Source organism: Rhinolophus ferrumequinum, chromosome 7, assembly GCF_004115265.2.
Source record: "Rhinolophus ferrumequinum isolate MPI-CBG mRhiFer1 chromosome 7, mRhiFer1_v1.p, whole genome shotgun sequence".
NCBI lineage: Eukaryota > Metazoa > Chordata > Mammalia > Chiroptera > Rhinolophidae > Rhinolophus > Rhinolophus ferrumequinum.
In genome coordinates this window covers 9,783,233-9,805,228 of record NC_046290.1, presented here as the reverse complement: position 1 = coordinate 9,805,228, position 21,996 = coordinate 9,783,233, and the positions used below count along the sequence as shown (strand labels likewise).

General features: G+C 45.4%; 1 protein-coding gene across 1 annotated transcript in view; it reads left to right on the top strand.

The window, feature by feature from the left end:
• ANKH (ANKH inorganic pyrophosphate transport regulator) overlaps nt 1–21,996 on the top strand; it is a 123,985-nt gene that overhangs the window by 79,091 nt on the left and 22,898 nt on the right. The window contains exons 3-8 of the mRNA XM_033110134.1: nt 6,839–6,957; nt 9,914–9,997; nt 12,999–13,169; nt 14,946–15,080; nt 17,263–17,355; nt 20,650–20,745. Coding sequence (XP_032966025.1) covers nt 6,839–6,957; nt 9,914–9,997; nt 12,999–13,169; nt 14,946–15,080; nt 17,263–17,355; nt 20,650–20,745 — 698 coding nt within the window. The remainder of the gene's footprint in view (nt 1–6,838; nt 6,958–9,913; nt 9,998–12,998; nt 13,170–14,945; nt 15,081–17,262; nt 17,356–20,649; nt 20,746–21,996) is intronic.

Below are 21,996 nucleotides of genomic sequence, written 5' to 3'. Positions count from 1 at the left end.
ATATTTAGTAAAGTTAGATGCATTTTATCATTCTGCATATTCTTCTTGCTTACTCTCTAATGCCTTGGTTAGGTAGTATGAAATTTTTCTTTCCAAAGATTGTGTATTATTACATGATGCTTTCCAGGCATTGGAGAAGTCCTATTTCCCAGCATGATATTCTCTATTTTCGATTTTTTTTTCCCCAATCTGGATGAACTTTGACACCTCATTCTTTCAGTATCTACTAATAATCTACCAATCGCTGGAGGATCTTCTTCACTTAGAAGGGGTTTCAAATGTGAGCATCTCCATATTTGAAAAACCAGTTTCAGACATAGCTCCTTACCTTCACTCACCTGGTGTCATCTCTGGTCATCAGTGAACGGGTCACAGGAGGACTTCAGAGACAGGCTCAGGCCAAAGAGCACCGAAAGCTCTATTACTGTGTTTGCCCCAACAAAGGATAGAACCTTCTACTAGGTCCTTTTCATTGCATTTGCTGTAGATGAAGAATTTTTCTTCCTTGTGTTTCATACTTGTTTCCTCTGATGCTTTTCTTTTTCTTTTTGGACCCCACTGTGAGCCAGGCATTCTCTCCTTGAGAGATTTGCACAGGTGATGGGTTTCCCCAGATATGGCTGGAGCAGATCCCACTGACCACACAAACACTTTCCCAGGAATGCATGGTGAAGATTGTGAGAGAAAGATGGCTCCAGACAAATGTACCCAGCAGTCCCCCACCCCAAAACCTTATGCAATGGGCCAAATGAGAAGACACTTGGAATTGTGTTGGACTGACAGACTTGAAGATTAGAAGATCCACTGGCCCAGAAGTTCATGTCTAATCTATGCACACCCATTGCCTAGTTCTAGATGCCCAAATTGAAGGAGTCTTTGGGGTTTTAGTTCTTGGCCTTTTTGTTCTTGGCCTTTGTTGGAACCTGCCAATAAATGTCCCTTTTTAAGCTAAATTGTAGCCACTACTCTTCACATGAACTCATCTATGAGACCATTTTTTTTAAAAATTGCAAGGCACCACCAGTCCTTAGTTTAGGCCAGTCGTCCAGGCACAGGTGTTGTCTCTCTCAGTCTATAAAAGAGGGAAACTTGCTGACCTTGCATTTGATTTTATTTGGGTGCAAGTTAATTTCACCACTTGAAATTAGTATGTCCTGACCCCCTAATTCATATAGATGTACAAACCACTGCTGTGGATTTTTTTCTTTAATTTCTTTACATGTTTATTCCCAACAGTGACCTGTAAGGCTTCTTTCGTGTTCCAAAGCAGCCTGGGCAGTCAGCAGAGCTCAGAGGAACAACACTTTTGCAACTGAAGTAATTTTTAGAGTGGTTCTGTTTGTCAGTCTTCCCTTGTCAACAAACTTTTCCATTATTCATGGATTATAAAGCAGCCCGCAAAGGGTGAATTCATACAATTTGATGTAGTTTAAACTAACAAGGGTCCTAGGAATGAACATGCAGTTTCAACATCATCTCACAATTTATCGCTATGTAACAAACCACCCCTAGACTCAGTGACTCAAAACACAAGCATTTATTCTTGCTCACCAGACCGTGGGCCGCCGGGCGGTTCTTTTGGAAGAGGCTGTGCTCATGCCTCTGTGGTCACCTGACAGTCAGGAGGAGGCTCTGCTGATCTTGGTGGGCTCCCTGGGGGAGGGGCGGGGCTCAGCTGACTCTAGGCTGCTCTAGGTGGTGTCTGCTGGGTCAGTGGGGCTCTCTCTTCCTCATAGTCTCTCATCCTCCACTGGTGTCACCTGAACTTGTGGAGTCTCATGGCTGTGGCTGTACTCCCAATGAGAGGAACGGGACCAGAATCAGAAGTGGCACGCCATCACTGCCACGGCACACTCCTGGCCGAGACAAATCACAGGCCAGCCCACGTTCCTAAGGTGTAGGGAATTAGACCCCACATTTTGACAGGAGGAGCTACAAAATCCCAGTGCAGAGTGGGGATGTAAGGAAAAAGAATTGGGGGCATCACTGTACCCATTGTTCAGTCAACATACACTGAACACCTTCTATGTGGCAAACACTGGGCTAGCTCGTGGGAATTCACACATGACGAAGGCGTGCTTTCTGGAGAAAAGGAGGTATTACACAATAAATCATTACAAACCCTGCTCTACCAGATCTTGATACCAGTGAGATAGAACTTGTGTCCTGGTGTTAAGATTTCACATTTACTTTTCTTGGTGCCTGGGTTTATGATCTCTCTCCCAATCCTGGGCAATGTTTGTACCTCCCGTCCCCGTACCCTCCAGATGAATGTTGCACAGTGCGGCTTATAGGTGAACATCTCATATGTCTGTGACCCAGCCCTCGCACAGGTAATCAGCCTCCTCACCTGTGCTGGGTTAGTTGGCACAATACCTGGCCTGTATAAGTCATTCAGTCATTTTTACTGAAGTGATTTAAATATCAGCCATACAAACACACACACTTCGGAAATGATACATTAGAAACACAGGTGAAGTTACCCGTCCCAGTGAAAAGCCTAATAAACTGAACAGAGTGGGCCAATCAATAGTGAGACTGTTAAGCAGGGGAACTGGGGAATTTCAATTAGACTAAGGGTTCTTACACTTGCCTCTTGGAAGTACATGTATTATCCTGTTATTAAAATGGGAGGAAGGCTTTCTCCTGGATTCCCATGGGAAAATACAGGCATATAGACTTGTTTTCGTTAGTGTTAGCATTTCATGGCATTTTGTGACACGTGCTAATGACTACTGGATGAACAAGCTTGAGAACCCCTAGTTCTGGAAAGGGTCCCTCACCCTGGAGGCCTGAGGTCAGAGGAACAAGGGATTTGAATGGCTCTTCGGTTCCTTCTTGTTTGGGTGGGGTCAGAGCTGTAGACCTGCAAATAGGTCAAGTCATCAGCCTCTTAATGCAGCCACGTAGGACAGCTATTTTACATCTAGTCAAAAACCTTGTTTAATTTTTCTTTTTCATGTTCTGCCCTTCATAAGGAATACGAGCTTTTTCAGAACAATCTTGGTAAGGCAGTTTATAGAAGTTGAAGGTTACTAAATGTTATTAAGGCAGCTAGACTGGTAATTATGGACTCTATGCAAAGCACTTTAAACAAATTACCCCCAGCCAACAGCTCCTGCTAGAAAGAGCTGGAGGGCACAGGATGGGAGGGAAGGGAGACAGGGTGAATACCAGATGTTGGGATTTTATTTTCCCAGCTCACAGGGTAGAAACAATCTTTGTAGTTATAATCAGACTCTTCTTCTGCCCTGTAGGGGAGGAGTAGAAGGAAGGAAGGGGGAAAAAATTGGGAGAAAAAGCTTTCCTCGGCCTCTGAATTTTTCTGGTATCTGAAAGAGGAAAAGAAGGAAAGAGAAGCAAAGGCAGCCTTGGGCTCCCAGTACCCGGGAACATGGGGACCCCAAAAGAGCCCAGCATGAGCTGCAGGCTGAAAAAAACAGGGCCAGGGACACATCCTGGCAGAGTCAGAAAGCTGGGCTGGGCTCATCACACATTAGTCAGTCCTTCGGACCCTGTTAAACATTAGAAGTTTACCCTTCATTACTCTGCCGAAAAGCACTGATCCTGATACTTTAGTGAAAACATTCTGACATATGTAGGTATATTTATAGAGTATAGAAAAGCTTATTTATATTGACCTCTGCCCTCCCCGGCCACGTAAGCAAACTGTGTGCCCTGCTCTGAACGGCTCAAACTCACATGTCCTATCTTTCTTGCCGCTGTCCCGGAGCCTCATGGGAAAATACTTCTCTCTCTCTCTTTCTCAGAAGCCTCCTATATGAGTTTGCTAGGGCTCTCCTAACAAACTATCGCAGACTGGGGAGCTCAGACTACAGACATTTGTTGTCTCAGTTCTGGCGGCTGGAAGATCAAGGTGTCAGCAGGGCTGGTACCTTCTCAGGCCATGAGGGAGAATGTCCCATGAGGGAGAATGTCCCAGGCCTCTCCCCCAGCTTCAGGTGTTTTGCTGGCATCTTGATTTGTGCATGTATCACCTCGCTCGCTGCCTTCAGGTTCCCGTGGCATTACCCTGTGCACATTTATCTCCATCCAAACTTGAAGGACAGCAGTCATAATGGATTGGGAGCCCACTCTACTCCAGTGTGACCTCACCATACCTAATCACCTCTGAAATGACCCTGTTGCCAAATCAGGTCACATTCTGAGGGCTGGAGACTAGAATTCTACGTAGGAATTTTGAGGAGACCCAGTTCAACCCTCTTGAGTTCAGCCTTTCACCAGTTTTGTGGACCCCAGCTTTGGTGATACAGTCAAGTCCACTCAGCTGGCATCTTATATCAACTCTAACCTTTACCAGGGAACATTAGCTCATGAGCTATTCATAGCCGGCCCTGTGCTCTTGCGCATGGCATTGCACTGCTCTGCTCGCCCAGCAAGGCTGCTGTTACCATGGTCGGCAGCCTCTGCCAGCGTCCGGCGCTCGTGTGGGCAGGATCGCGATTGTCTCCTTGCAAGTCCCAGCACGGTGAACATTTCCTGACTGAGTGAAAACAGATGCACAAATAAACAGCAGCAGCAATAAACTTTAAAACAAAATTTCCAAGGTTTAGCACCGAAAGTAGACCATTTGTAGGAGAAAGTAACATCTTCGTTCTGGCTTTCAGATTCTGTCAGCTTATCTCAGGTCTGAATGCCTCAGGTGGAGCCTTCTCTACTTCACTTTCACCTGTGTGCCTTCTGATCCAACTAGGAACGTCACAGCTGCCTCCTTTCTTCCTTGGTCATTGCCATAACTAATCCCACCTCCCCAGGTCTTTCTACTTTCTGTCGGGTGACACCCTCCCTCCTGATGTATCTTCTTGGTGCCTCAATGATCCTGCTGGCCCCACTTCACTCCACACCTGACACCTCTGCTTACCTGGCAGCTCACCTTATTGTTTTCCCTCTGCCCCTCGTTGGAGGGCTTGGCCCTCTCTTCCTGCATTTGCCTCTCCCATTCCCTTTGTTCTCTGCACACCTTAGCCCTTCCTGCCTCCTTCCCCTTGAAATCACTTTCTTGCACCTCTGCCCCCAGTGGGATTCCCATCTGTGCGTTTAAACATCCTTGATATCATGCCAAGGACCTCCCATAGTTCAAGACTAATCCTGACAGAGGACGGATGGTCATTTCTTTTTACCAGTTAAAGTGGTAATAAGTCGTGCCCCAAGCTTTGAAATGGGGGGAGGGATTCTTATGATTGGTCATAAAGAGAGACTCTCACTGCATTCTATCTCCTCTCTGATTTCAAAGCAGCTTCTACAGTTGTCAAGTACATTTACATTCATATTGATAAAAGAAGGAAAGCAGCAGGAACACTGCTAATTCAAGTACTATGTAAAATGTAATAAAAAAAAACACATAGAGGTTATTTTCCTGTACAGTCTAAATATGGATTAATGAGGTAGAAAAAACTTAGTATTTTATTTCATCTCTGCTAATATCTGTCAGAATGCCTTGCTAATACATTAGGAAGTCCGATCTCTTTCTTTCTTTACATCTGTTTGGCACCTAGGCATCCATTCAGCTCATACTGGTTAAGTGCCCACTAGGTTCTAGTCACACTCTGATCACAAATCCTGATGTAGGAGGGACTTCAAAAGCACTTCAGAGAGATCCTTTTTCCAAAGGGTAGGGCTATACCCAGAGTTGCCACCCTCTACCCCAAAAATGAAACAAAAAGAATGGCAAGTGGTAAAAAGCTACCTTTAAACTTTTTACTGAAAAGGCATGGTAACATCTAGGAATTTTCTCTTAGTAAATAATTAAAAATATGTGGAAGCATTTAGCTTCAAAGCTATCCATCAAGACTTCTTTTAGAATACCAAAATAATGGAAGCCACCTAAATGTACAATAATAGGACATTAAAGTGATACTAAGTGAACCTACAAAAAGAAATCTAGTGCAACCATTAAAATGTAGAAGCAGGTCATGGAAAGGTTTCATAGTTTACAAAAGAGTATATGAGGTCTGACAAGTTCGCGAACTCATCCTGAAAAGTGTTACACACCTCTTTGCTGAATATCACTACGGTCACCTTCGAAGTACTCCCCTTGGAAAGCTATGCACTGATGCCAGCGCCTATGTGCACCCTTCAAAGCAATTTTGGAACTCTTTTTCTGGAATGGCCATCAGAGCTGTCGTCGTATTATCTTTGATGTCCTAAATGTCATCAAAATGTCTTCCTTTCAATATTTCCCTTCTCTTTGGGTAAAGAAAGAAGTCATTGGGGGCCAGATGAGGTGAGTAGGGAGGGTGTTCCAATACAGTTATTTGTTTACTAGCTAAAAATACCCTCACAGACAGTGCTGTGTGTGTGAGCTGGTGCATTGTCGTGATGCAAGAGCCATGAATTGTTAGTGAAAAGTTCAGGCCATTTTCGTCTTTTTCACGCAGCCTTTTCAGCACTTCCAAATAGTAAACTTGGTTAACTGTTTGGACAAACAGTTGGTACAAATTCATAATGAATAATCCTTCTGATATCAAAAAAAGGTTAGCATCATCATTTTAACAAAGTTCGCCAACTTCACTGTCAGACCTCATCTATACAGTATGATCCTATTTTTCTGTTAAAACACACATGCATACCCCCCCACCCACACACCCCCATAAAAGAACTGGGCGATTAGAGCCCAGAGTGTTCACCATGACCCCGCCTCTGGGTAGAGGGGTGAGATTGTAGATGATTTTCTTCTTTTGACTCATCTAAATTTTCTTAGTTTTCTACAAAAAACCCCACAAATATTATGTTTAAAATTGTTTTCAAATTTTTGAGGGAAAAAGCATAGAGATGACTTTTTCTAAATGTCACCATGTATGTTTTTTGATCTTTACAGCTTATAGTGACTTAGGCTACTACATTATCAACAAACTACACCATGTGGATGAGTCAGTGGGGAGCAAAACGAGAAGGGCCTTCCTGTATCTTGCTGCCTTCCCTTTCATGGATGCAATGGTGAGTAGAGAGGACTGCTGGCTTTTGGTTTCATTGTGTTAAAATATGCGTAACATAAATGTTACCATCTTAACCATTTTTTAGTTCAATGGCGTGAAGTACATTCACATTATTGAGAATCTTCAGAGAACTCTTTTCATCTTGTGAAACTGCAACTCGGTCCTCATTCACACTAACTCCCTCCCTCCTACCCCCAGCCCCTGGCAACCACCCTTCTCCTTTCTGTCTCTGAATTTAACTACTCAAGGTACTTACTATGAGTGGAATCATAGCAGTATGTGTCTTTTTGTGACCGCCTTATTTCACTTCGTATAATGTCTTCACGGCTCATCCATGTTGTAGTATGTGTCAAAATGTCCTTCCTTTTTAAGTCTGAATAATATTCCATTGCATGTATATATCACATTTTGTTTCTCCATTCTTCCAGCAGTGGACATTTGGGTTCCACCTTTTGGCTATTGTAATATTGCTGCCAACTATTGGGTATACAACTATCTCTTTGAATTCTGTTTTAATTCTTTTGGGCACATACCCAGAAGTGGAATTGCTGGGTCATGTAGTAATTCTCTTTTTAATTTTTTGAGAAACCACTATACTGATTTCCATAATGGCTTCACCATTTCACATCCAGCAGTCAGAAGGGTTCCAATTGACCATTGACTTTTAACCAATCCAACTTGTCAGTTTATTTTATGAGAATTGTCTATATTTGCTATAAGTTCTGGCAGGCAGCAAGAGAGCCTATTAGAAAAAAAATTGATTTAAATGTGAAGTTCTTTTCTGATATATTCAGGATCAAGGGATCAGGATAGCTTTCTGCTCAACTTGCCACTTGGGTGGTATAAACACTCAAAGCTTTTTAGACTAAGAATCTTTTGAATATACTGATAGGATTTCATTGCTTTAATAACCAGCTTTACCTGGTTATTAGCTAAGGGCAGCTCACTTCCACAGATTAAATTCTTTGATACCAAAGAGTTCTCAGAGAACGCTATTTTTTTTTTCTATTCATCTGTGTTATGGACACAGAAGACTTACCAAAACAAGTATTTCCAGTCATGTCCAAGGCTGGTAAATAAGTCCTTTCTTTGGGCTTCATTTTAAATTATCCTTGGAAGGAAGGAGACTTAAAAATATGTGAGTCTGCAGTTTTTTATCACTCCTCCCTCAAGTTCTGTATACAGTAGACACGTGAGGTAAGTGGGCGTCCATATTGAGGTGAGGCAGCAACCCCAAATCCACGGAGGAATGAGGCAAAGTGAAAGGACGCGTGGCCCACCTTCTCAAACGTTATCAGAAGCCTTAGTTTGCCTGTAGTTAGATTATTGACATGTTCTCAGGGGCTCTCTGACAGCTACCCAACCCGTTTGCAGGGTCGCCTTAAATATTAAACTCAGCTTTGATACCAAGGTTCTGATTCCCAAGTGTGGTGACATCACTTTAGGCAGAGAATCTGGCCATCAGAACACTTATACCTGGATTGTCTTTTTTTCTTATCGCCAGGTGTAATCACTCTGGTAGTTGACACACACCCAGAAAAGAGAAAGGCAAAAGGGTTGGAGTCCACAGAACCAGACTCCCCGAGGTGTCCACGCTGGCTTACGAATGGCACCACAGTGCTTTCAAATCAGTTAGAGAACTGAATGGAGTAACGTTTTTCACGTCCTAGGAGAGGAAAAGCCTACCTGCCTACTAGGCAGAGTCCATGGTATTGCTCTAGAGCCAGCCCACCTGTCTGTATTGGCAACACACAAGAATTACCATCATGCAGTGAATTCAGGGGATTGTGAACTATTAGTAGTGAATCCCAGACTCTCAAGTGCCTTGTATTCCATGTCCCCTCAGCTGTATTTATTTGCCATGAGAGAGTTTCTAAAACTCAGCATAACACCAGAACATGTGTGATGAGCACCCTTTTCTTCCACATTTCATCTACCAGTTCCCCCAAAGACCCCACAAGTAAGAGACTGCTAATAGAAAAACAAAATAATGAACATTTACAAGGAGCAGGTCATCTACACACACACACACACACACACACACACACACACACACACACACTCCAATTCACCTGCAGCATGCCCTGTTATATTGGTTGGAGAGATAATATTTGAAAACCACAAAGCTTATCCAGGTGGCTTTTGGTCAACAAAGATAGCCCAGAAATTGCTATTTGCAAATGTTATCTACAGTTTGCATTTCTGTTTTACATTTGGCACCTTGGGACCTGTAAGCCAAGGAAGGAAGGAGATGTCGCAGCTGCTATGTAAAGTCTTGACACAGACCTGTTTGTCTCAGATGTAATGTTATTTCTGGGTCAGTTCAGATTGGCCTTTACAGGTTAGGATGGTCCTTAAGCAGATCCTATCGTGAACATCAAACCTTCTCTAAACCTGCCGTCCCCTGGGCTTTTCATCATCTTCTCCTCTTAAAGGACCTTCGTCTTAATTTCCCTGAAAGGCACAAAGTGTCAGATCAGATCCTGCCCAAACTTGAAGAGAAGGAAACAGTGGAACCCTAATCAGTCAGTGAGAACCTATAATGAGGGGAGTGACTCAGAACCAAATTAGGGCCCTCATTATAACATGCTTCGTCCACAGAGAATGCTGGCTTTGTGACTCCCGACTGCTCTGAGAGAGACCCGTTTCCTCCACTCTTGGTTTTCACCCAGTTTTCCTGCCAGGCTGAACCTACCTGGGCCACCAGTCTGCACTGACTGCTATGCAATAAATACTGTGCAGTCACTTGATGCCACGGAAAAATCTAATGTTGATCTAGCCACCTGGCCAAATTACAGTCATTTTATCAACCAAAGATTTATCAAACCTGTCTGTGCCTGCTGCAAAGGCTTTGGGGGGTATAACGTGTATTTCAGGAAGGCCCAGTAAGTCACAACGACCAGAAATAATGCAGTCCTGCAGCTGTATCTCATGCGAAATTCTTTTCCTTCCGGCAGGCATGGACCCATGCTGGCATTCTCTTAAAGCACAAGTACAGCTTCCTGGTGGGCTGCGCCTCCATCTCGGATGTCATAGCTCAGGTAAATGCGGTCTGTGCGTCGGTCAGAGTGCTCGGAGCCCCTTTCCGGTGCGTGACAGAACCCACCAATGCCTCCTGGACCTTCACGCACTCTGTGGCGTGTTCCTACATGACTCACGTCAAATGTGGATGTCAGGAAATGTCTGTACTCTTGTAACACAAGTCTGTCTACTCTTGCTAGAATGAGGGTTTTCGGAAATTAAATGTGGTATCAAAGATTTTGACCTTTCTTTTTGAAGAGGTTGCCTGTGAAATGACTATAAAGTCACAGCTAGTACCTTGTGGGGTAGTCATAGGGTCACTGTGCACTTGGCCCTCTGTGTGGCCCAACAGTCCATGGCCTGTCACTCGGTTCTAGAGAGAGCTCTTAGGAATGAGTCTTAAATGTTGTTTCTCGTGTGGTTGCCACGCAAGGCTGCCATTCACGCGTCGTTTCCCCACATTTAGAAAGAACCAGGAAGTCAGGCACTGTCTGAGAAGTTCACTGCACTGCCGGTGGAGTCCAGTTCCCTGGGGGCTGGCTCCAGCCCTGGTTTTCCATTCTCTTTTCTTTCTTCTTCCACCAAAGCTACCGCATGAAAAATTTCAGCAGAAAATTAGATTTAATTCCTAGCATCTGTAAATTAGACAGAATTCTGACAATCATGGATTTGGGAGAATGATTTCTTCATAGAGGAGGAGGTTAGACTGACTTCTTCTATTCATGAAGGATTTACTTCATACCCTAGGTTTATACCGTCTATAACGTGATTTTTGATCCCCAAATAAATATCTGTAGCCAAGCTTTCTCCGGTGAGCTTTAGACAGGGTATCGAAATGACTCGCTCCACGTGGGACACGCTCCCTCATTCCACAGCCTGGGCTCTCACAGTCGCCATCCTCTTTCCTCCACATGCCTTGTCACAGTTTGTCATTGGACTTTGCTGGCATCACTGTCAGCTTCAAGATGACAGAGTCTGGGACTGTGTCATCTATCGTGGCATCCCCAGCACCTGGTGAGGGGCCAGCAGGAACAGGCTCTCACTGGGAAAATCCTCAGCACTGAGACTGGATGTTTCCCTCGGAAAGTAATCCGACATTTTTTTGATGGCTTTGTCAGATTCAAAAATCGTAATTCTGGGTTGAAATGCAAAGACCCAGGGTTATTTTAAATTGATAAACGATGCAATCCAAGATGTAAGTTCTACAATAAGTGTTGAGCCACCTGGCACCAAGCTCTTAAAGACACTTCATTTGGGCCTTGGGAGCGCCACAGGCCACGCTGTCCCATTATATGGCCAGCTGTGCTCCTCAGGCCATTTTTTGGTCGTCTCCACACCGCCTCCTTTTTTGCCCCACCTCCCTCCTCTTTCATGTTCGGATCCTCCTCCTTGGTCGCACATGGCGTCCTGACAACCCCGGGAGGCTCCCTGGACTTGGCAGAGGAGGGGGTTGGTCTTCATGTGTTCATTTGTCATACAACATGTTTTCAGTCTCTAAACACGGTCATCTCAGTTGACACTGTGGGTTTGCATATGTCAGATGTCAAGCTTGCTGCAGATGTACTGGCCTGAGTCTGCCTGTTAGGACAGCTTAGAGGCCTCTAATTCATTAGAGAAAGAAGGGGGCATCTTCGCCCCATCACAAAACTCTCAGTCTTGTGTTCCAAACCCAGTGGATCCTTCACAAGGCTTCCCTGAGCTGGTGTCCACATCCTTCATTTAACACGGCTGTTGTTCCGCTGGGAGCAGCAGCGGCATCTCTCCTTCCATCGCTGTATCCTCTGTGAGTGTGGGTGGGTGTGCGCCCTGCCCCCAACTTGTGTTCGTTCACACTGTCCATGCTGCAGGCAGCCTGGTGTGTCCACGCAGCCAAGCAATACCTCTGTCCTGCACTCCCCCACGGGCATCGGTGGCAGGTCTGTCTCATTTACAGGGCTTGAGAATGAGAGCCCGGGCACACGTGTCAGCCTACGCTATAAGCAAACCACCTCTAGTATCTGACACTTTTGTTCAGAAGAGTTTTTCTGGGTCACACTGCTTTTCTGTGTCCCTTCTGGCAACGAGTAAACTCAGGCAATGAATCCTGCTTAGTCCCCAGCTGCTTTTTTACCTTCCTGCCATCCCTGATTTCTTGACAATGCAGTGATCAGGGTATGGTCTTTTGGACAGGGTCACTCAGTGGTCGTGTATTTTACATGCCTTTCATTCCATGGATATTTGGCTACTAAAGTTGATGTCACTGAGGAAAATGCCCCCTCGCCCATTCCGCTGCTTTTGCACTCAGGACACCTCTGTGGTCTTCTGAGTGGGTCCCAGGAAGACTCTGGACGGAGGCTGGGTTGCTGGTTGGGTTTCTGCAGGACGGGAGGTGAAATGCGTTGTTACATTTGCTTTAGAGACGTTATTTCCATCCATCGTGACTCTATGTTTTCACCTCTTCTACTTTTATAAGTTAGCATTTTTTATTTTAATTTAGCTTGTTTTATAATAATAGTGGTGCTTTTGCTGCATTTTTAGTGAATTCCATCTTATAAATGCTAATGTCTGTTTTTCTGTATACCGTCATTGATCACCACTGGGTATGTGTGTGTGCGTGCATGTGTGTGTGTGTGTGTGCGCGTGCGTGTGTGTAAGATAACTTAGGTCCTCACATGTGGATTATATGTACACCTCAGTATCCAGCCTCGAGAAAGAAAAGCTTGACTGCATCTTTTAGGGTCTGGGGAGCCAACGTTTCTAGATATTTCTTAGCGATAACCTAAACCAGATGTGCAATTGCCTTAAAAGACTCTGAGTGGTGAATATAGCAAAATCATCGCGTGCTCTCCCTGTGACTCCCAAATGTCTGACCCTGAATGCTGTGACAGCGGCACTGAGCCGTAGCTCAATTCCTGTTCTCTTTCTTGTCAGTGTAGAGGGTTTTGCTCAGAGATCAGCCCAATCTGGGTGCGAGAGATCGGGCTGTGCTTCTGTTGGTTGTCTCCCGTCCCCTCTGACTTGTTCTTGTCTCCCATCTCTCAGGTTGTTTTTGTCGCCATCTTGCTTCACAGTCACCTGGAGTGCAGAGAGCCCCTGCTCATCCCGATTCTTTCCCTGTACATGGGCGCCCTTGTGCGCTGTGCCACCCTGTGCCTGGGCTACTACAGGAACATCCACGACATCATCCCCGACAGGAGCGGGCCGGAGCTGGGGGTACGTTCTTAGCACGCGCCGAAGCCCTCCGTGCAGTCGCGTGGAATAAAGCTTTAACCCACCCCTGGAGGAAGTGAGAAATCAGGGTCATACGCACATGCTCTAAGATGCCAGGAGCTAGGAGTGGCCCCAGGGACAGACAGGTGGAAGACTAATGAACTCTGGAGACAAAAGCGACCTTAGTGGCCACTGGCCAGCCCCTTCCCTCCGTGTGAGGAGATTCAGACACAATCTGAGGCCCAGAAGTAGATACACATTTATTATGGTGCTTCTTCCTCCTTAAAAAGTAAGTCATTCTGTAGTCAACAAAGATTTTAGGGCCCATAGTACCTTTGAACTCACACTAGATTGTTTTTAATTTACAGCAGGGATCCAGGATTTGTTCCTACTTTTTGTACTGGCCAAACACAATCGCTCATTCAGGTACCTTCTGTGGAATGAACAGAGCATTGAGGGACCATAGGGCGACGCAGAAAAACTTTAAATATGGCCTCTACCCTTGAGCAGCTTTACATCCCATTTGGCAAATAAGACCAACCCAGAAGTAACAGACATGAACCCAAGACAGCACATAGATTCAGTGAGAACACAAGAGCCACCAAAGCAGAAAGAAGGAAGGTAGTTATGGGCTAAGACACCTCCTTCCTGCACTCGGAGCTTGGCCTGGGCCTCACGAGTTGAACAAGATACAAGCCAGATTCAATCTTACACAAAGGACCCAAGAATCCTTTTCACCAAAGTATAAACAGTGTCTGATTGATATGTATGCTGATCTTTTCATCCCTTAGGTAGTAAACATCATTTAGTTTTGTTTGCGTCTCCGAGTAGCTATAAGGCAGGTATGCATGAGAAAATATAGCACTGAACAAATCCCACACGCTACCTGCTGAGCCCACCTCCGACCACATTACTTCCATCATGTCGGACAATAATGGTATCGCCCACTTACCTGGATCCAGGGTCAGGCCACCAATAAAACCCGATCCAGTTATTTCCGGCCCAAGAACAAACCACATCAAGTCGGCCTTCATGGTAACAATCCACCTTTTAACATGCAGCCACCAGCAAAGGGAAACAAAGGGGCTGGATGGTTCCATGATGTAACTTTTACCCTCATGAAGAATCAAAACCAAAGTTAAATAGTGAAAGCCGGGCTTTAAAGATAGCACATGTCTTTGCAGTAGAATTCTTAATAGATCGCTTTTTTTTTTTTTTACCATGCTTTTATTTTGATTATGCTTGTGAAACATTGTTACAGCTTTGAGAATAAGAACCTCCTTAGGGGAAAAAAAGAAAAAAACACCTATAGTATATTTACATAGTGCCCAAATAATTAGGCACATTTGTGAGCTGATTCCAAAATAAATTCTAATAATTTTTTACTTTAAGAGTTACCTCTTACTGACATGGCTTCTAGCCAGTCACCTTGATGATTTAAACAAAAACTAATTTCCAACCTGTTTCTCAAGCCATGGAGTTGGGTTCTGCTTGGGTTAGAGTTGCCCTGTTTGGAAAAGAGTGGTTTTGGATCTGTCAAGGCTGAATGTGTGTTTTGATTTCACAGTAGCTTGCCAACTGCCTGAGTTAATTTTATTTTAACTGTACATTTTATTTTAATTCAACTTGGCTTGTCTACAGAGGCTTTTCCTTATATTATTTTTACGTATAACGCATGGACTCATGATTGACATCAAAAGCAAAGGCTTTGACTCTGAGCTGTTTTTCCTGTTCTATTTCCAGAGCGTAGTGAACCTTATTCTCCATTTCTTGATACAGGGAGATGCGACCATAAGAAAAATGCTGAGCTTCTGGTGGCCTTTGGCTCTCATCTTGGCTACACAGAGAATCAGCAGGCCTATTGTCAACCTTTTCGTTTCCCGGGACCTTGGAGGCAGTTCTGCGGCTACGGAGGTAGGGCCATCCCTGGGGACGTGGTCACCTTGTGAAGAACGGGGGCAGGGGAGGTGGAGGACAGATTTGTTTCCAGTTCATCTTGAGAGTTTAAGTAATTCTATGGCATTAAATTCTGTGACGTGTTCACACTAGGATGCCATGAGGATCTCATTCAGTGACTTATAATCATGCAGTTTTATATCTTTATGAGTAAGGAAGAAAACATCTTACTTGTCTTCTCAGTGACCATATAAGGAAACCAAGGCAAGGGCACCCCGGTAAAGGCACAGAACTAGCAAGATGCTGGGCTGGTGTTAGAATCCAGATTTTTTTACTTGGGCACAGTGGCCTTCGCACGGTTCCATGGCGTTGGCGTGATGCCTCTTCACTGTAGTTTCAGAAGACGATGGATTAGGCCAGGTAGCAGCAGCGGAAGTGACAACACCCAGCATGTGAAGGGCTGAAGTGTCCTCTCTGACCCACCTGCGCTCCCCTGTGCTGCTCTGCCCTCCTGCGCGTACCACCCAACCCATCGTGGTTGTATGTGCTCTCTGGCCATCTGCCCTCCTCCGAGTGAGGAGCTCCGTGATTTATTCACTCCCAGCTCAGGAAATTTACCTGGTAACTGGCAGCTACTCCAAAGAAAGAGTTGAATCATGTTTTCCATCTTTCAAGTAGGGTATGAACAAATCATGTGTTTCCTCCTCCGCTGCCCTCTCTGGAGAACTAATTTCGTCTCTGGAACTGCTGATCCTCCGGGAAGGCTGGTGGCTGCTCATGAGGGCCTCCTGTTTACACCCTGCCCATGCCTGCGCTGTCAGCTCGTCTCCAGCCCAGGCTCTCCTGCCAGTTTCCATGTCCTGGGAAGCAGCTCATGTTGGCTTGGAAAGAGAAGCACATAAATCACAAGCAGAATGCTTTCTCTTGCCTCAATTTGTTCTGGATTTTGTTTTTTTTGAATCATGAATGTCATCTTGGGTGGCTTCTGGGCCACAGCAGCTTTCTGACTTAAATACTGCGGTTTCAGTTGCCCAGTAACAAGTCTGTGACCTCCATCACCTGCGTGCTAGAATTCCATCTTCCCCTTAAAAAAACACAAGGCGACTTATATATTAGAGCCATTTCTCTGTTGACCTCAATGGCATAGAGACACAGCATGTGGGGTACAGAAGGGACATACATTGATCGTCTGCTTATATGTCAGCATTTACGCACATTACATTGACTTCCCCCAAACCATGTTTGATGGCATCGTTAACCTCACGGTTCCACTGGAGGAACAGAAAGGGAAGCCTGACAGCGTTCATGCTTCACGCAGCTGGTAGGTGATGAAGTGGAGACTTGACTCCAGGCTCGCCTATTCCAACCTCAAGACTCCCCACAGCAGTTTCTTCACCCACCTGGGGGCTTCCCTCGTGTTCCCGGTGTGGCTGTTACGTTCATTAAAATAGATGAGACCAGCACTCCTCTTTTGCTAGCGGGCTAGAGAGTTGAATTCTGCCAAAATGCAGATGTAGAGCCTTTTTCATTTCCTTCCTTTTTATTCACATAAGAAGAGAAACTCATTTTCATGGAAGAACATGTTTGGCTTCCTGTAAGAAATAGTTATTTAGTTTTCTTTCGAAATGCAGCTGTCCTGTCCGAGTGGCTCAGAAGCGAGCTGAGTCTGAAGGAGAGCACATAAAGCCATCAACAAACGTGTCCATTCAGCCACCGTACGGGACAGGATAGAGCCGTGGAGGTGGATCCTGAGCAGAGACCAGCCATAGAGCACACAAGGGCTCAAAGTCACATTTTGTGACCCCAGAATTGGGCTAGACTAGGAGGTTGGGTTTGGCTCTGCAGAAAGAGCAGATTCTAGAGTCTGGACCTGGGTTGAAATCTTGGCTCCTGGAGCCAGCGATCTGGACCTGGACCTGTTTCCCACTGAACTCATGTAACATAAGACGCGTCCTCCTGGGCTCGGGTGCTCTCCCTGAGCCCACTCATCCCACTCCCAGGGCCTCAGTGGGGCGAGCACCTGCCCCTCCCTCCTGCTCTTGGGACATCCTGTGGCTGACCGGTGCTTGTCACTCAGGGTGGAGTGATCTGTCAGTGGTGGCTGCACCTGAGACAGCTTGCTCTGCCGCATGGCACACGGCAGCTGCTGCAGCTGCTCTCTGCAAATGCCAATGCTAACTGCTGCCTCTTCCTCTTGCAGGCAGTGGCAATCTTGACAGCCACGTACCCCGTGGGTCACATGCCATATGGCTGGTTGACGGAAATCCGTGCTGTCTACCCTGCTTTTGACAAGGTGAGACCCTGTGGGGTATGGTGTCTGAAACGATGCTCTTTAAAACAGGTGTTTGATAGACAGGGATCGCTGATTGGGAGCGCTCTGATGTTCCCACTCTCACCTCCCTTTGTAGGGTTAGGGCGTCGGGGAGGTCGCAGGTAAGTGCGGAGTATTGCCCTCAGAAAATAACGGGCCATTGAAGGTTACCATGCTGCTGAGCCTGTAACGTCTCTCCAAACTGATATTCACATTTAGGTTATTCCTGCTGAGACGTTGTTTGTTGTCAAAAGAGAAAATATACTCTCAAAGAAGTTTAATACATTGGATTTTGTTTGTCTGGCTTGTTTTTTAGTTAAACTAATACTTCACTGACCTCATAGCAGATGTGAAGCTACAGACAGGTAGTGTGTGCTTGAGGTCATAAGTTTATGGACGTCTTTCGGTGTACAGGGTACATGCACGCTGAACATGTCCGTGCAGCAGGCCTGGGTCCACATTGGGTTGGACGCAGCAGACTTATTCCAGCTGAAAGTCTTTGTTAACAGCAGCTATCCTCCCGCGGCTGCTGACTCAGCCAGAGGAGGCTCATAACCCTCCGGACCTGCAGCCTTGCGCTGAGTCGGGACAGTCCTGCCGATTATTCAGTAAATGTCTATTTTGTTAAAGATTAATTAATGGAACTTATAGATCTTTATCCTGAAACAAAAGACTAGCAAACCAGACCCCCCCACCCCCGCCCAAAAAGATAGTCTGCCATGTTTTAAAATGAAAAATAGGAAAGAAGCACACAGCCTGCCAACGGTACTCTTAATTGTACGTTTAACTGTTTGGCCTTGAATTTGTATAGAACTAGCTCATAACCATCGCCAATATCATCTTATCTTTTCCCAATAAGAGTCCTGGGTGGTGAGGGGAGGAAGCCTGTACTCCAACAGATCAGCTCCTCTATACCCACACCCGTAATCCCCCATGAAGAGCACCTCGCCTCAAAACACTTTTGGGGATTGCCACCACACAGTCTAATGGGGACCCTCCACCTGTAGCCGACATTCGCTGGCAGCACCAGCTTGCTGATTCCGGCTTCACAGGCCTTTGAGAGTGGACTTCAGAGACATGAATCACCAGCAGGAGAAAACTGACAGTCTGTGTTTGAGTGGGTTTCATCCAGGCACATGAGAGAAATCATTGTTTTCATTTCAAAGAACACGTGTAAAGAAGCAAGTCCTAGAAAACCAAAATGGACCTAAGTCTTCTTGCTAAATTTCTAGCTCTTGGAGAACAAGACTATATAATAAAACTTGATGAGAAGAGCAGGTATGAAAGTGTTAGAACCACTTGGCCGTGAAAGTCTCATCTGAAATTGTTTTTGACGACCTTGAAATCATAAAATTTAACGATACAACACTATATAGTTTTGCTAGGAGCATCCAAGAACAAACATTGTTTTACTGATGATCACAGAGAGTAGGCACAATGAGAAAATTCCGTTAACGAGTGTACCTCTAGCCAGAGACTGGAGTTACTCAGAACCCTTTTGAAACCTCACCCATTCTCTCAAGGGTTCCACTGAGCTACTGCCAGCCATCTATGCGAATGCGTCTATTCACCCAAATCTGAGACGCCTCTGTGTGGACTTCCAGAATCTGCTGCACTGACAGCTGGAATCCTTAGCCTCTTGGTGGGTTCCAGAATGAGAGAGTTCACATTCCTCTCATAGCTTCTGATGGTTCTAGCTAAATATTGAACTGGTAGAGTTTTCCACTAGTACAAATTCTCTCTACTGTTCAGTTATCATCTGCGAAGGGGTGTATTTCTAAGCAGAGTGGGCAGACGACACCAAACACAGATGCCAATCTCCTGACACGTGCTAGTTTATTCTGGCCATACTTGCAGAAGTATTTGCTATTTTAAAAATAAAAGTGCACCTGACGGAGTATGCACGTTATTGTCACCACGGGCAATGTGTGTGATTTGAGGCCTAATTCTTGCCAGTGAGGCTACCTTCTCGCTCAGCCCACCAGGGCACCTATCTCACAGACCCCTGGGGTGAGTGGAGACGGACAGGTGTCCCACCCATTGCCAAGGCAGCAGTCTGTCATTCAGGAAAGCAGCCATGCTTTAGAGACTGGAAATAAGAAACTGTAAGCTCACCCAGAATTTGTGCTGGTGGCATCCACAGGGGGAAGGAATTGGAGCGATTACCTTAGACCGCAAAGTAAAGGAAACATCAAAAGTTCTTTTCCGAGTGGAACCTGTAGTATCTCTGCTTATATAGGCTGCACACGGGAGTCAGGTGCTGAAGACATATCTTCATTAGTCAGCTCTGGGACTAATTGGATCCATAACGAGGCGGGGATTATTTTTCACTGCTGGATTTCATAGTTGAGGGCCAGGCATTCATTTTGACTGGATGATGGACAGCTTAGCAGTGGCACTGGGATGGCCTCAGCAAGCCTTAGATTCATGGATGTGGAAGAGGACATCTGAGCCATCTGCATTATTTGCTTAAATTCAATTTAACAAAGGCTTTTGAGCACCTTCTCCACTCGAGAAAGACTGTGCTACGTTGCAGGAGCTAAAGTGATGGGTGAGATACACGGTCCTTTATCTCCGCGAGCCCACACCTCAGAGGGACTTTGACACAGGCCCCTGAAAAGAGGCCAGGATGCCAAACCTGCCTTCGGAGAGCTCCAGGTGGTCAGCATTACAGGAAGGGGCGCTCAGAGGCAATTTGGAGATCAAAGAGGCAGTAAGACGATGGGCCTTGAAGAAAGGGATGTTTTTGACGATCAGAAGATCCAATGAGAGAAGGAGGAACAAAGGCACAGAAACGTAGAAGCGAGACATGTGTGAGGGGAAGAGCAAGAGTGTCCTTTGGGATACAGGCCGAGCAGTCGTGGCGGGGATGTGAGTCGGGGTCAGGGCTTTGAATGCCCAGTCCAGCTCCTAGTCCCTTTGGTGGAGAGGAGAAGGCCCAAGGGTCACAGAGCAGGGCCGTGGCATTCAGGGAGATGCCCACGGTGGCCAGGAGGGGAAACATGGGCTGAGGTCCTGGACTAGGCGAGGTGGGCACCAAAGGGAGGGTGTGAATTCAGGAGACACTGCCTGGTGTGCAGTCTGGACCTTCCTCTCATTAATGTTCACGTCCAGAGACCTGACAGCTGTCTGAGAGAGACTCAAAGTGACAGCTGTCTTCCAAACTGTCACTCGACATCTATACTTTAGACACATCACATAAAACAGAAATGATGCATGTGTCGTCAGCTGAGGATAAGCCAGAGCCGTCACCAGTGTCCTTTTCTTCCTCTCCAGAATAACCCCAGCAATAAACTGGTTAGCACCAACAGCACGGTCACCGCGGCCCACATCAAGAAGTTCACATTTGTGTGCATGGCGTTGTCGCTAACGGTAAGGAGAGAGACCAACCCCACCCTGTGTTTGTTTTTGCAAACGGAGAGGTTGAATGTTTCTATTAAAAGGAGATAGATGGCTTGTAGGGCATCATGCAATGCTGTACTAGGTTAATGAACAACCTCTTCAGAACAGTTTGATCCCAAAATACGAACAATTTTTATTCGAGGAGGTTATTGCATCTAGGAACAAAGAGACAACTTCTGGCATTTCTCGGGACTTCATAAAAGCTGAAGAAAGGCTGATTTTGCCATTAGTTGTAATACTACTCTTGTCTTGCTGAATAATTTCCAGCCCATCTTTGAACCTCCAGAGTGAACTGTATTACCATCCCCGTCCCTTCTCCAAATTTAATTGGTGATATTTCAATTTCCCCAGGGAAAGTTCCTTTCCTAATTACAGTGACGCTGATGTCTCCTACTTATTTATTCATTGTGCACGCACTTATGGGCACCTACTGCCTCCCCGGCTCTGTGCCATCTTCACAGATGCAGGTGTGAACAGGTGTGGGTCACACTGCACTGTTGGTGGCTGTGTACAACCTTCAGTAAACAACACATGTCCTTCCTTTATCAACTCCCATGAATAATTGAAATGTAGACGATAATGTTCAAAAAACATGGAGGAAATACTTACACGCTCTATTATTTAAAGCACATGGTATATAATTTCAAGTTGTTTATAACACTTATCACCAGTAGCAAAAAAAAACCCCGTGACATCTATAAGCAAACTTGCATTGTAGACTGTGCCCTTTGGGTCTTAAAGATGGAGATGAGAAGAGGATCAAAAGAAATCCAGGTCTTTTGAACTCAGTTCAGTTTTCCTTGTTTTGTTGTTGTGCTTACACATTTCCTGTGAAGTCCTGTAGAAATTCTCCGTTTCTGTTGTAGAATAGAAGTATGTTTTAGAAATGCCTGGGTTTGTGCGGTTCTCATCCTAAGTGACTGATAGCTGGGACCTAAGGCCATAAAAGGGTTTGGGTTACGCTGATGACAGAGACACAGCAACTGTTGTCCTTCTTACTGTTATCACAAGAACCATTTAGCTTGATAAGTTTTGACAGTAGTCCTTTAAAATCAATCTCTGCATATGTGTTAAACTTTTAATGGATATTTTTCAAAGCGCATAGCTTAATATTTGATCCATTGATCCAAACCCCGAATGGACTGTAAGAAGGGCAACATGAGACAAATAGCCCCATCACATAACACCTCTGACACCCGGTCATTCCCGTGTGTCCTCAGC